The 15610-nt window shown below is 44.2% G+C and overlaps 1 protein-coding gene across 6 annotated transcripts in view; it reads right to left on the reverse strand.

Annotated features, from left to right (window-relative positions):
• Positions 1-1159: 1159 nt before the first annotated feature.
• Positions 1160-15610, reverse strand: part of ptprfb (protein tyrosine phosphatase receptor type Fb) — a 197943-nt gene continuing 183492 nt past the window's right edge. For all 6 annotated transcript variants that reach the window (XM_083783083.1, XM_083783084.1, XM_083783087.1 and 3 more), the window contains 5 exons: positions 9804-9930; positions 8766-8891; positions 6894-7048; positions 5938-6073; positions 1160-3492 (listed from right to left, as the gene is read on the reverse strand). In XM_083783083.1, coding sequence (XP_083639209.1) covers positions 3424-3492; positions 5938-6073; positions 6894-7048; positions 8766-8891; positions 9804-9930 — 613 coding nt within the window. In that variant the 3' untranslated portion in view covers positions 1160-3423. The remainder of the gene's footprint in view (positions 3493-5937; positions 6074-6893; positions 7049-8765; positions 8892-9803; positions 9931-15610) is intronic.

Genomic DNA, 15610 nt, shown 5'->3' on the forward strand with positions numbered 1-15610 from the left:
TTAACGGTCTCCGAGGGAAAAAATACTTAAATTGGAGCCATAATTAGTCTTCGATCTTCCCATTATAAGTCTATGGAGAACTAATTAATTAATATCAATTAAACTATACAACGGATCTCTTAGCAAAATACAAGCACACGATTCCTGATGAAGCCGGCCGATTTGACATATGGCTCGAGTGTGTGCGGCTAAAACTGTGAGTAGTGTGGAAAAGTATGGCTCATTTACAATAACAATAGTCTGGTTGCCCTAGGCCTAGGGCAACCACACTAATATAACGGTATTATGTGTTTACCTCCACACATCACCATCACCCATAATGCACATAACTGTCTGAACACATCTGTTGACAGCCTTCGTCGAGTACAACAGTTTCTTGGCAGCGAGCCGTTTTAATATAACTTGTGAAGTTTGGTGAAGTAGGTGTTGTGAGACAGTGTGACAGCAGCTGGCCGTGGTTTAGTGGTCTGGTGGTAGTTTTGTGCATGAGTGTGTGTGAGCGCACGTGTGTGTGGGCAGGCTGTGAGAGGTCACTGAGGGGTATCTCTGCTCTGCTGGGACTGCACGGTTCCAGGAGAAAAACAACAAGGAACTTTACCGTGTTCGCACACTTGCAACACACATACAGTATAATACTGGCAAACTAACAATGTTGGACTGGAAGACAGTACTTTCAAATACATTCTAATACATGCACGTGGATGTGTAACACCATCTGCACACATGCGCGCGCACACACACACACACACACACACACACACACACACACACACGGTCTGGAACCACATGGCCTGGGTTATTAGGACCAAAATAAATAATCAGGCTAACAGCCATTGATATTCAAGGAGAGGATACTGAACAATGATTACAGGATGAACCTTCATGCAGGACAATTTGTTTTGGTGTAACGCTTCCAGCAACCGGAAACAAAGTGTAACAACTGATTTTCTCAACAAGAAATGTATTCAACAATGCAGAGGAAACTTTGTGGACAGTGGCATCCATTGGCATCCGTCTCAATTTGCTTAATCCAGCCAAAAACCAGAATACGAACAAAAGTAGAACATTCCGTAATCCATTATTTATCTACAATCCATAAGACACACAAAGATGTGTATATTATACACAACTTGCAAAGAAAAAGCAAATGTGACAAAGGATTCGTACAAAAACCCAATTATTCAACTTTATTAACATCGATGAGTTTTTTTTTTTTCCTTTTCAGCAACATCTTTTAAATTCCAGTTCGTTATCAACAAATAGAAAACAGACTGTGTATACAACAGGTTGAACCCCTACAGCACTAAGCATTCACAAGGTAAAAATGAACGATTTCTGTCTCTTTTCGCCAGCGCATTTCAACAAGTCCCCTCCCCGCCCTCGCAGGCCTAGGATCAGACGCTCCTCCCAACTACGCTGCATGGATGAAGCCTGTACTTTTATACTTAGGTGCGCGATGGTGCTGCACACCGAAAACGGCAAGCATGTAGGTCTGATATTTTCGGCGTGGGACACACAATGTGCAGCCAAGTACAACTCAGGCATAAAAGCTGTGCTTGAGGGGGATGTGACAGCCAGAGTTGAGGAGTCACGTCGTCCTTTTTTGTTGGGGGTGGGGGTCGGGGTGGGTGGCGTGTCGGGGTTGGGTGAAGGGGTAGGAATTGTGCTGTTTTCCTCAGACGGACAAACGGGCTGTCAAAAGGTTACTATGATAGTACAGTAGATACAACAGTGGATTTGTTTTTTTTTTAATTTTTATTCCATTAATACTCACGCAAGGACAGCAGGCTCTCTGCGGTTTCTCTATGGACTGGTACTGTCAGCAGAGCAAATCCTTTATTTTTTCTTCTTCTTGTTTTTGAACAATATACTTTTCCGAAGCTGTGTATATATCTATGTATAATTGTACATATATATAATCAATCATAATTATATATATATATTTATATATATATATTTATTTATATTTCTATTTCTGTATAAAATAATAGCAGGTTTGAGTCCAAAGGGCTGAGTCTCTCTCCCTCTGCTTAGGAATGGTTGATTCTGTACAGGTGGGTGCCAGTGTTATTTGGCTGCTCCCCGTCCCCCCTCGGCCCATGCGAGACACCCCTGCTCCTTCGGTCTGAATGGTTCCACGGCGGGCAAGCTGACCAGGATTTTGGGCAGCGAGGAGGTAGGCGGGGCTTGAAGGGCAACTTAGATTAGGGAGGATGTTCATTTTCAATTCCCTTTCGGGGGGTACAAAAGTCTGTTTTTTGTTGTTGTTGTTGTTGTTGTTTTTCTCAGGTAAGTTCTCCGGTATGGAGTATGAAGGCCTCAATGCCATAGGCTTCTGTTGGGCGAAAACAATAAAACAAAAACACCCGAAATACAAATAAAGATCATGTGCTTTCCAGTTCTGTACACACCGCTGATTTAGTGTGGTGTTAGCTTGATTCACTTTCAACTAGCTACTGTGTTTACATACAGTACAACATCTAGCAGATGTATGCTCTGAAATGATTTTGTACTTTTTTTTTTTTTTTCAATAGATTTTAGATTTTTTTTAGAAACAATGAGTGAAAAGGCGTATCAAAGTGACCCCCCCTCCAGCTCCATCTTGACTGAATAAGACCATATAACAATAAAAACAATGTGAGGAACAGCACAGAACGATAAACAATAGTGAATACATAAGGAAAACTGAGAACAGCAGCTGAGAGAACAGTGGTTCTCCTGAATTAGTATCTAGGAACGTGATAAAAATACATGTCCCTTGTGCTAAAGTAACCTAGAAAAATGACAAAAGAAAAGAAAAATATAAAGACGTACCAATTATGAAACAATGCCAGGCTCAACAGCGGGCCTGTTTTAAGACAAAATAAAATGTCTGATGTTAAAATGATTATTAAAAATAATAACAACCAAAAGAATAAAATAAAAGAATAATTAAATGACGCGCTAGATAATAATAAACATTTGTCATAATGATATTTAATAATAGTGACGATACAAAAAAGGAAAAGAGAATCATCTCTTAGTGCTACCAGTAGCCTCTGACAATCAGGGGGTGGATTGTGGGGGCGGGTCGTGTCGACAGAACAGGAAAGCAAACCGCCAAAGTCTTAGCTGTCGCTTCCGTACAAGGGTTGTCTTTTCTCTTTCGATTATAGTTTTGTTTTGATTAGTTCTTCTCTGTTAAAAGCAAAAAGAAAAAATCGTCATGTGTTGGTTTACATCCGCGTGGATCTCTGCGATTGGTTTTTGGACCCGTTTCCCGGGTCCGTGAGTGCGTTCCCTCTCCTCCCCTTCCTCCTGATAGCGGTGAGGGGGGGCGGGGGCGGTCAAGGTAGGTGGGGTGGATGGCGGCTGAGATGGGACACTTGGCACACACTCCTGAGAGGTTTTCGGCGGGTGGGGGAGGCTGCTCGGTGGGAGTGGTTACGTTGCATAGTGGTCGAAGCTGCCCAGGTACTCCAGCGCTGCCCTGTAGCACAACTGGTACTGGTCCTGAGGAGACACACAGAGGGACGTGAGGCGTGTGATCAATCACCAATCATAACATGACACAATTATTTTGAGATAATCACACTTATACACGCAAAATAATCGTCATGATCGTTTCTTTGTTGAAAATGTAAATGTTGAAAATTGTCTATTTCCACTATTTAAAAAAAAACATGTTGAAGGTATAAAGTTATTAAATATGTCAATCATTTATTTGTATATCGTCACCTTATTAAACTAATTGTCTAAGTCATTTTTTCAAGGTTTTCAGGAAACACCAGGATGCACCTGGGACGTATCCTCAGTGATGTATCCTGAGGTCAACGGGGTTTGGGTCTCTCAACATCATACCCCTCACTCAGGCGACCCAGCCGGGGTTGATCAAGTCCCGACTTACGTCCCAGTAGCTACCCTCAATCAGTCCCACTAGGGAAAGACCAGGGGCACACAATCCGTTGGAACTATTTCAGAACTACTCTGCCAGGGCTGGCACATGGAGGGACTAGGCTCTGTGGGTTGTCTCCTGGCCGGGCCCCTCCTACGTCTCACCAGGTCCACTCCTGCTCTCACCAGGAGTAGAGCGAGGACCTGTGCGTTGCACCAGAGTCCCAGCACCAGACAGTTCATTCAGGAGTGGTGGGCAATGGTTCCGCAGGGTCATGGTGCTGCGGTTCCGCTTGCTGCTTGCATGGCCCTCCCAAAGGCCTCACCGAGGGTTGTTGGGCTTCCTCCTCACGGAGGACACAGGCTGGGGCGCTAACCCATACTGCTCACCCGGGTGCCGTCTACATTCCGGCTGTCACCCATCTCTCCGGTGTCACCAGACTATACCTGGTTGTCACATAGTCTATTCCTATGAGTAACTATAAATAGAAGAACTATAACTAAAAAACTTCGCATGGATGCACCTGGGACGTATCCTCAGTGATGTATCCTGAGGTCAACGGTGTTTCGGGTCTCTCAACATCATACCCATCACTTAGTCGACCCAGCCGGGAGTGATCAAGTCCCGACTTACGTCCCAGTAGCTACCCTCAATCAGTCCCACTAGGGAAAAACCAGGGGCACACAATCCGTTGGAACTACTCCAGAACTACTCTGCCAAGGCTGGGAGGTACACTTCTGGCCTAAGTCACATTTTATTATGACTTAGGCAAAATAATATGGCCTAAGTCTCCCTCTTGACATAGGCCATTGTTTTAATAGGGTGTAACAGGAAGGCCATTTACATTAGGGCTCGGGCGATTTTACCAGAGGTGGCCAGCATCACCAGGTGGTGATTTAGGCCAAAAAGAAAATTTGGCAAAAAATGACTTAGGCAATTAGTTTAATAAGGTAACGATATGTAAGTTATTTATTATATCTGCCCTCACTGTTCAACTTTTGCTTATGAAGCCGAAAAGCCAAACAGGAATGTAATCATTATTTATATTAATCTAATACCAAAAATGCAATTACTGTAAATCGTTAATTGCAATTATGAACAATGGATGGTCAAGTACAATTTCATGATTGTGACAGCCCTAATCATCAATCATTTCGACTTCCCACTTGCTGAATGCCCTGTGTTCCGACCCCACCTGTAGCTCTCACCATGTCAGACACACATCCTAGTATTGCCAAGAATTGTTCTCGATAATACTAGCTTGATCCGGGTAGGTAACCATAGAGACAGGGCTAAGGAAGAGATGATTTCCACGCCAGCAGGGCTGTGTAGTGTAGTGTTTCCCAAACAGTGGAAACATGGACCTATTGTTGTGGGTCGCGAGTCACTAACTAAATATCCCTATATTTTGGTTTCCTAAATTTTTGTCTCTGAAGGCATGGGGAGAGAGTATGTTTTGCACTCCGCCAAATTTTCCAGAACGGCCTGTTATAGCGCCACCAGGAGGCCGACAAAATGCCTCAAATCATCCAATTGCCATCCAAGACGTAAGAAAAATGGCACCCTTTTCACATTGGCCTATTATAGCGCCACCACCCTAGGGGACACGGGGAGAACATGAAATCTCCACACAGAAAGGCCCTTTCGCCAACCCCACCTCGGGTATGGGCACTGATGAAGTGGAGGAGAGAACACGCCTCCAGCGCCCACAGCATCTCCAGCGGGAATCGAACCCAGGACCTTCTAACTGTGAGGCGACAGCACTACCGACTGTGCCACCTTGTCCCTACATTTTGATTTTAATCATTATTTCAAAAACTTAAAAAATATATCCCGCTAAAAATCTCATTAAACGGAGCGCCCGCTGGCCAAGTGGTCCAGGCGCATGCCACATATAGGCTTAGGTCTGACAGCGTGTCGCGTGTTCGAGTTCCGTTCATGACAACCTTTGCTGCATGTCTCTCCCCTTCTCTCTCTCCCTTTTTCCTGTCCATATTCACTTGATACTATCAATAAAGGCTGGGACTCAGAGGAGGAGGAACAGTACGTTAAGAGTCTCTAACCTCTGTCTGCACCATGGCAGGCCGCTGGGTGCGGAGGGTCTTCACTGTCTGGAAGAGGTCCACCACGCCCTCGTATCTCATCCTCTCCAGCACGATGCTGAGAGTGATGAACACACCTGTCCTGCCTACCCCGGCACTGTGAGAGAGAGAGAGAGAGAGAGAGAGAGAGAGACACACACACACACACACACACACACAAAGGAGCGGCTGTTAATTTTTGTTATAGTCATGTATTATGGATAGCGAATTAATAATACTTAGAATTCCTCCACAATGGAAATAAGTCACTGACTTGTGTGTTTTTATCCTTGACATTACTGGGAGAAGCATGTACCTGTTTTTTCAATTAAATTCAATTTGTTGGGGTTCTTTACAATGTTGAGAACATACAATATAAATTAAACAAAAAGTGGGAGTTTCGTTTCCAAATAATGCATTGGGGATTAGAGTTTGGAAAATAAACTGACGTCTGCTTTCACAGACGGATCGATGGTATGATTGGATAGCACCTGTTATGCGTCTACTCAAGCTGTCAGCTTGTGAAATAGTCATGCTGATTTGCTGAATTGTTTGTTTGAAATATTGACAGATGCATTTGAGGTAGAAACCATGGAGTATAAATTAGGAGTTATGCGTCGTGCTGAGGTTAATCCCACCAACCTGGCTGAGGACGAGCTGCGCCTTGAGCTACTGTATACCGAGTACCGTCCTATCATCTGAATATCAAGTACTGCCCTGCTATGATCTGTCTATTATTGAGTACTTTCCTATCATCTGTATATCACTACTACTACTACTAATAATAAATAATAGTAATAATAAAATACCTAGAATGCATCCACACATAACCGAGAGCATGCATTAAGACTTTCATGTTAATCACTATCTAGCTCAACCAATTAGGAGCTGCATTTAACCTTAGATGTGTTGCCTCCTAAAGCATTAACTTAACTTACCTGCAGTGTACAGTGATTGGTCCATCCTGTCCAAACTGTTCCTTGGTTTTGTGCACTTGGCCAATGAAATCAATGAAGCCTTCACCAGTTTTTGGCACTCCTTGTTCTGGCCAGTCAGTGAACTGGAATTGGCGGATCGTTCTGGACTGGCCATCCTGATGACAAGGAAAACGGAGCATGTTTAATACAGTATACCAGGGGTACCCAACTGGCGGACCGCGGTCCGCGACCGGACCGCGGACCACCTGTTTGCGGACCACCCAAAAAAGTTAATAATATATATATATATATATATAATATATTATAATATAATAATATAAATAACATCAGATGGTACATTTCTCATGTGAAATTGCTGCAAAGGCCCCCAAAATGTCCCCCAAGGGCCCCCAAAATTCTGGCGCGCGCTGTGCGCGCGCGCAGTGTGGCCTGCCAGGGCGTATAACTCCCGGCCTGATTTGGAGTTCCACTCCGGGCCTGCACTCTGCACCCCATTATTGGTTGGTTGGAAGGCGATCTGATTTGTATAAGCTTGGCTTGACCATACTAAACGGGCATAGAGCCCCGCTCTCCGATGGACGCCGCGCATGGGACCGGACCTCGGTCTTATTCAAAAAATTATTTGTGGATCTTCATCATTTCTAGTTGAGGACCCCTGCAGTATACAGTCTATGGAAAAAAGACCCTCTGACACTTTTTTTTTTTTTAATATTGATATTTAAGCACCAAATGGACCCTTATGGGTCTGTAACTGAACATTGAGTGTTTAATGGACCAATATGTCATTCATTTGGCGTGATTTTAACCCGTATTGTACTTTTTAAAATCATCAATAACGTATTCATTTTATTTCCGGAAAAGTAACAGTTTTGGACATACAAGTTTTCCACCTGACAGCGACAACATACTGTAGCCTCGCTACCAGGCTTTAATTTTCGTCTGCGCAAAAGCGACGATATAACGGGTGTCGAGCGGGGGTGCTGTGAGCCGGGAGACCAAATACAACCACCTCAGTTGTATACGCTATATTACGTCCCCACACGTCTTCAAAATTTCACCCGTAGGAGGCTCAGGATGTCTGGACACATATTTAGGTCCTTTTTAATGGTATAAAATGCGACCACTAAAAGCCATTATTTGACAGCGGCCGTTGCTAGGCAACACCTTGCTCAGAGCTCCTGGACATGTTTTCGTGCGTGCAGCCATTCACTTCCTTGTTTGCGGGCCGACAAAACTTGCTATTCTCTCTAAATATACGGCGCTCAACATGGTTCTGATCAGAATGCCGATGTTAACGCTTCTAAAGAGAGACGAGAACTATTAGCACGAGGTAGAAATGGAACATTATACCTCCCGGTTTTGCGGGAAAATGGAAGGCGGGGTAAAATCTGCCTCATCTGCTGGGCACTCTAAGGCCTTTATTCAGAAAAAGTGTTAACATTCTCTACCATACAGAATGGACAAAATAAACAATTTATTCACGAAAAAAGAGTTACATAATACGGCTTTAACTTGCTACTCAGGATGTTGCAGTGTACTGTGGACTGGTGATGACATGCAGGCCTAGGCTATATATAACCCAGTGAAAGCCCTGCATCACACGGAGCTCCAGTACTGGCCCTAAGGGAGTTAAGGCTGTGCTTTTCATGTATTTCACAGAGAGCCACAACACACACATCATGGCTGGCTGTCGGGTGGAAATCTTGTATGTCCAAAACCATTCCTTCTTTCTTGTATGATGAAATAGGGCGTTAATTTACCAAAAAACAACAAAAGTTGAAATATGGAGATATGAGGTATACTGCCAGACGATAATATATACAGTCACACAGTCACACACACACAGTCAGAGTCAGTCTCAAAGCATCATACCCTGGCGTCTGTGACTTTGAACTCTCTCAGGATGTATTGAGGCATGTTGTACTCAGCCATGGGGTCCACCACGAAATACTGGTACCTGGCTGAGCGCTCTGCTGGCCAGTACTGATGACACTTCTCCTGGAAAAACGAGCAAAGAGAAGCTTGACACACCATTATATCCTTCACAATAGCAACGACATCCAACAGTCTTCCATGGCCCGATTTATACTCTGTTGCAACAGTGTCCGAGTATATATACCAGGCTTGAGGTACCATACAAACATCACTTTCTGTTTGGTAAATGGTAAATGCATTTATATAGCGCCTTTATCCAAGGCGCTTTACAGAGATTGTGCATTACATTCACCCATTCACACACACATTCATACACCGATGGCAGCGGAAACCATGCAAGGCACCAACTAGCACATCGGGAGCAATTAGGGGTTCAGTGTCTTGCTCAAGGACACTTCGACAGTAACTCTGGGGGAGCCCGGGTTCGAACTGGCAACCTTACGGTTACCATCCAGGCGCTCTACCCCTGAGCCACCGCCGCCTGTTTGTCGTTTAAAGTAGCACAGAATAGAATAGAAACATTTCCCCCCATTATTATTGTTATTATTTTTTATAAATGAACACATTTAATTTAATTTGGGAGTTTGGAATGGGATGGGAGGGGTGGGGAATGTGCATGATGCACTTATGTAAACATTTTAAATGTAATAAAGAAATCAAAATAATAGGCAAAATGGAGTATGTGTGGAGATTTTGCTAAATGACCTCTGTGGTTCACGGTGAGAGTTTGCCTGGCAACAGTGCTCCTAATTTACAGAACAAATTAATCAAATGGGCTAAAGCTGTATCAAGCCTGTTAGAACAGAAGGGTTATTACCAGCTTAAATCACTGACAGATTGTACGTGCAATTTTTAGCTGCCATGGTAAGCACTTCATGTTGGTGTTGCGCGTGCGTTGTTTGTGTGAGAGCAGGTGTTCATGGACATGGTTGTGTGTGTGTGTGTGTGTGTGTGTTCCTGTCTCGTCCTACTTACGCGTCCCATCTCTCTTAGCTTGGTGAGCATGACAACAATGGTGGAGTTGTGCTCCCATAGCATTCTCCAGAAGTCTTCTGTGGTCTCTGCCAGGGGACCCTGGGTGGCTAAGTAGGCTTTCTGCTGCCTGTAGACACAACACCACACATAGTATCAGACACAACACAACATTACACATATAGGCAATTCACACTGAGACGGACTGAATCTGTTTCATTGGAACCGTTTCCGAATACGGTTGCCTGGTCCCCGATGGCCATGATTCACATTGCCCGAGATACAACAGCGCACCCGGGTACACTTGCATAACACACTTTAATCCTCCAGATGGCGGTTTGCTTGATGGCTGGCGTGCCCGGACACTGACCATCAACTCTGCGACATTGTCTCAAATAAATCCAGACACACTGCATTGCATTGCCTCTTTGGCTTTTTGCCGTTATACTACTTCACTGTCAGCCTGCCTGCTATTCACTGTGTCAGTCAGTTCTGTGCTCCAGTGTATTAGTTTGCTATGGATTCTACTTTAGCATTATTATTATTTTGTTTTACTTTGGAAACTGTGCCAAGCAAAGCCCAAGAGCCACGTGTAGTCCGCAGAATAAGATCAGCGCGTACTGCGGTGCTGTGCGTATAAGCAGATTCAACAGGAGAAGGGCGGCGTTGAGAAATGCGCTGGTGTTACGCATCGTGCAGCGGCTGTGTTCATTCATACACTGATTGCGGCGGAAGCCATGCAAGGTACCAACCAGCACATCGGGAGCAATTTGGGGTTCAGAGTCTTGCCCAAGGACACTTCGACATGTAGACAGGAGGAGCCGGGATTCGAACCGCTGACCCATGGATCATTGGACGACCTGCTCTACCTCCTGAGCCACAGTCGCCCTGTGTGTCTGTATGAGCACGGAATGTGCTCAGCTGATTGGCTGAGCACAGAATGTGATGTATGATGATAAGAGCGCCGCTCACTTCGTACAAGTGTGATTTTTTATTTTTATTTTAATTCAGCTATAGTGTGATCTTTGTCCTAACACAGACATTAAATGCCATTGACAATGAATTGAGAATTTACGTCATATGTGCCTGAGCAAATTGCCTATTTTGTCCTAACACAAACATTAAATGCCATTGACAACAAATGGAGAATTTACGTCATACAGTATCTGCAAATGATGATGTACTTTGATAAGAGCACCCCTCACTTCACACGGGATTTTCTTTTTATCACACAGCTATACAGCACCAGAGTACAGTAAATGCATAGGCGGGTAGGCGCCATGCGTGCGTTCACATGTGGCTACAGAGCACCATGCACGCGTTCACATGTAGCTACAGAGCACAGAGTGAATGCACTTCTCCGTAGCTCAGGAGGATGAGCTCATTGTGCTAGTGTCCTACGTGACTTTGACTCGGCTGGATGGGTGCAGCTTTGGCCTGCCAGGTGGTGGCAGCAGTGCGTCGAGAAGCAAGGAAAGGCAGAAGTAAGAAGAGTAACCCCACCACTAAAGCCTTATAGTGTATACTGTATATAGGCCTATACACGTGTGTGTGTGTGTGTGTGTACACATGCTTTCGCATGTGCAGAGCACATAGCCACAAATTCCCATGTACAAAATAAACAGACGAGGGCACGTGCACGTAGATACACACAGACACAAAGATTAATATACGGGCGTGCGCACGCACACACACCTCTCCATCTCTCTCTCTAATTTTAATACACACAAGCACACACCGACCCACACACCTACACCCACGCACGCGTACACAGACACACTCTGTGCCATTGGTGAGCAACTAATGAAGGTGCTGCAGGCTAGGCACTAATGTGGAACCGGGAGATTAGAGTGTGCTCAGGGCCTCACTCGCACAAATAAAGAAGCGATAGAGCACTGGAGAGGAGAGGACTGGGGAGAGGGGGAGAGGGGGAGTGACTGAGCGAGAGTGAGGAACCAAATTAAAGAAGAGAAATGGCAGTACAGGAATGCAGTAGAATGGAAAAGGAATGAGGGTTGCGCGGGTATAAAGTGCACGGAAAATGAAAAAAGACGAGAACTGAGGGGAGATGAGAAGAGTGAACAGCTTCTCCTCTTGCCAGCCACCAGAGCACACAGTAGAACACTTTGTACTTAGTTCTTTCTGTTGAGAGCCGAGGTATAAGGAGAAATAGAAACGCAGCAGGAGAAGTGACAGTGCTGGCTCAAGCCTCCACGCGCACACTTTTGTCGAACGGACCACCTCCCCGCCATAACAACGCTGCTACAGTATATGACACCTCCTACACGGATCCAGTTCCATCCAATTTCCAAAGAAACATTTGGAAATTAAATCACGTCGTCACTCCGATTGGGAAACATTGGGTGTTTAGCGCAGCCAATATATCATTCATCCAACCAATTTCAAGTCAACGTCCAAGAGTCAAATAAATATGAGCTGCAGACACTGTGCTCTACCAAAAGGTTCGGGTCAGGTTGTGTAGGCTGGTTTTTACGACGTGGAATCAAAATAAACAAAATCAGTAAAAGTGACACTGAGTAATAACTAACAATTGGATTCAACAGAGCAAGTAATCCTACTTTATTTCTATGTATAGGCCAAGTTATACACATTAACATCTGGCCAGTGCAGCTAGCTAGACCAGTGGCTTTCAAATTGTGTGCCATAAAACACTTGGATCTTATTTATGACCTTTATATAATTTATGACCTTTACATAATGTGACTTGTTTTCAAATGGTATGCCCTGTAGAAAGAACATCTTTTGAAAAATATATCCAGGGCTATTCATAAAACAACACCCAGGCCTAACAATGCCTATGGGCATGGGTGGTATCAAGGTATTATGGTATGGCCAGGACCGCTGGCCTAACGGTCCGGGCATGACGACTCAATGTAGCCTGAGAGCGCATTGCGGGTTCCGAGTCCAACGGCCTTTGCTGCCCATGCGTGTTATTTCCCGTGTCTCTCTCCCCATTTCCTGTCCTATCCAATAAAAGGCAAAAAAGGTAACAAATATATCTTAAAGAAAAAAGGTATTACGGTATCACTCCTGCTGCAGTCAGACTCTATCTTAGCCCATAGCACTTGCCGTAGTACTTGCCCTAGCCTTGACCTCCTACAGGCGCATACACTTTATGTAGACATAACACTCTATAGTGTATAGACATATATTTTCCTTAGAATAATGAATAGCATTTTTATGGCGCTTTTCTATGCACTACGTGCCTACTCAAAGCGCTTACAATGGTTCATTCATTCATACATTGGGAGGTGAAGCGGCGAACAGTCGACGCCAGCGTCCTCACTTCCCACATTCACACACCAATGGTGGCGAGCTCACACCGACCGACTCATTGGAGGCAATGTAGGGTTCAGTGTCTTGCCCAAGGACACCTCGACATGTGGACAGGAAGAGCCGGGATTCGAACCGCCGACCCACGGATCAATGGACGACCTGCTCTACCTCCTGAGTCACAGCCGCCTCCTTACACCGTTAGGTTCTTAAGCTTACGTATGATTCATGATGACTATTTTTATATATTTGATGTATTACCATGTTTTTTGTTCTTGCTTACTGTTAATCGCTCTGGATTAAGAGCGTCTGCCAAATGCCTAAATTGTAAATTGTAAATATCCCGAAGGTATGATTTTCAATGCTGTCCAAAATACAGACTTGAAATCATGATAATAATGCCATAATATACTATGTAACTTTTTCTTGAGATGACTTCTTCCAACTACAAGAGCAGTGAATTAGTCACATGATGCTATTCAGCTGCCAATCTGCCAACACCACCCGCACAACAGCTCCTTTCGGCCCACGGATGTGTCACCGGGTCCGCCAGCAAGGTGTGCTCAATCTATGGAAGAAGGGCACTTATCTCCTCTCTGTTCATTATCCTATGGGCCATTAGGTTAATTGCACATTAGACACACAGCATTGTGGGCTAGACAATGTCATACATGCTGCAGTGACTTCTGTTACAGGCGGCCCAGCTTTTGTTTTGTTTTGAACACAAAATAGCATCATAACACCCTGATGAAATGTCAGGGAGGTGTGAAGGTATTGCTATGAATACAGAATACCGCCCAAGCCTCCTATTCTATAACCAATCTAACTGAAAAACATCACACCCGTGTGAAGTGAGGGGCGCTCTTATCATCTTACAACATCAATTACAACATAATGATGATGTGTATGTATCGTAGCAGCATATGACGTCAGGGTATAACTGGTACAACTATAGCTCTCAATGATGACGTAATAAAGATGTGGATTAAAGGACCCAATGCCAGGGTGTAATTGGTTTTCGATGGTGACGTAATGACGATATGTTTTAGTGTCGGGAGGATTAAAGGTAATGCCCCTATGTATACATGTATGTAATCTGGCACCACTGCCATATCAAGCACAAGTAGTCATTACGTCATACGCTGGCACGGCGACATACACATCGAAGCACTGGATGGAAACTATTACTTGCACCCTCTGCTTGGGCAAGTAATGAAATCACACCCGTGTGAAGTGAGGGGCGCTTTTGTCGTCATGTCATCATCCAATAAAAAAATCAATATACTTCTTCATGAATTAATTTGTCAACTTACGTTATTATCTTTTAACCATGATACAATGTTTAAAAAAAAACCTCATCTTTTCACCATGATCATATGATCGATGATCATGTAAGATGACAACTGAATTTATGTGTTTATGTCAATGGCAAATGTGACACGAGTTAAGGACAAAAAGCTGTATATAGGAGGGGCTAGCGCCCCTCAAAAAAATACATTCTGTATGGCATGCCAAGTATCGCGAACAGCACATCACAATGCTGACTGCTGATGTGCACAACAATCCGGATGAGCTCATGTAGCCCCCAAAAAGTGTAAAAGGAAGCACAAAGCAACCGTCTTCAGCATCGTCCCCAGATGACAGTGCTGTGCTTCGGGGCATGGTGTTTCATTTCAACCTCATCACAATGCCAAAAACTGAATCCCCCTGAATCCCCCCCTCCTCCCCCAATAGAGCGGCGCAGTCCCTCCCCCTTTCAGAACAACGAACGGCCCAGGAAATGAAAACGCAATGCATTTCCCCATAGGCAGTTTTTATTTAATTTATTTAAAGACCTTTTAAGCGTCGTACGAAGTCAACTCTTGTCGTGACAAATCATGACAACACACACAATATTTTGGACCAAACAAATAATTACAAAGAAGAAAAACAACAAAAAGTGTTGTAACCTGCCGTTTTTTTCTACTTTCTAATTCTTTGTTTGGCCCGAAATATTGTGTGTGTTGTCATGATTTGTCACGACAAGAGTTGGCTTCGTACGACGCTTAAAAGGTCTTTAAATAAATTAAATAAAAACTGCCTATGGGGAAATGCATTGCGTTTTCATTTCCTGGGCCGTTCGTTGTTCTGAAAGGGGGAGGGACTGCGCCGCTCTATAGAGTGGCTGGAATCGATTGCTCGCCTCTCATTAGCTTAGCATTATGGTATTTTCTGGAAGGCGCGGGGTGAAGGGCACTAGAGGCCGCTGTTTAGTCTTTTATTTATGCCCAGGCTTTAACCCATTTTTGGCGGGAACCCCTTTTGGTGTTAACATTACGTTATGCTTTAGCTATTGAAAAATTTGCAGATCTACAAGCTCATAGCGCGCCACCGAGTGGCTCGCTACGAGCTTGTAGGACTGCTATTTTTGAAAAATCAAGCTTTTTCAGAAAACTGTCAGGATGTAGAAGACATTTTTAGAATCTGATCCCAGGTCTAAATGGGTTAAGAGGAGCTTAATTACTTGACGCCACGGG

The sequence above is a fragment of the Protomyctophum parallelum genome, assembly GCF_964188405.1.
Source record: "Protomyctophum parallelum genome assembly, chromosome: 14".
Lineage (NCBI taxonomy): Eukaryota > Metazoa > Chordata > Actinopteri > Myctophiformes > Myctophidae > Protomyctophum > Protomyctophum parallelum.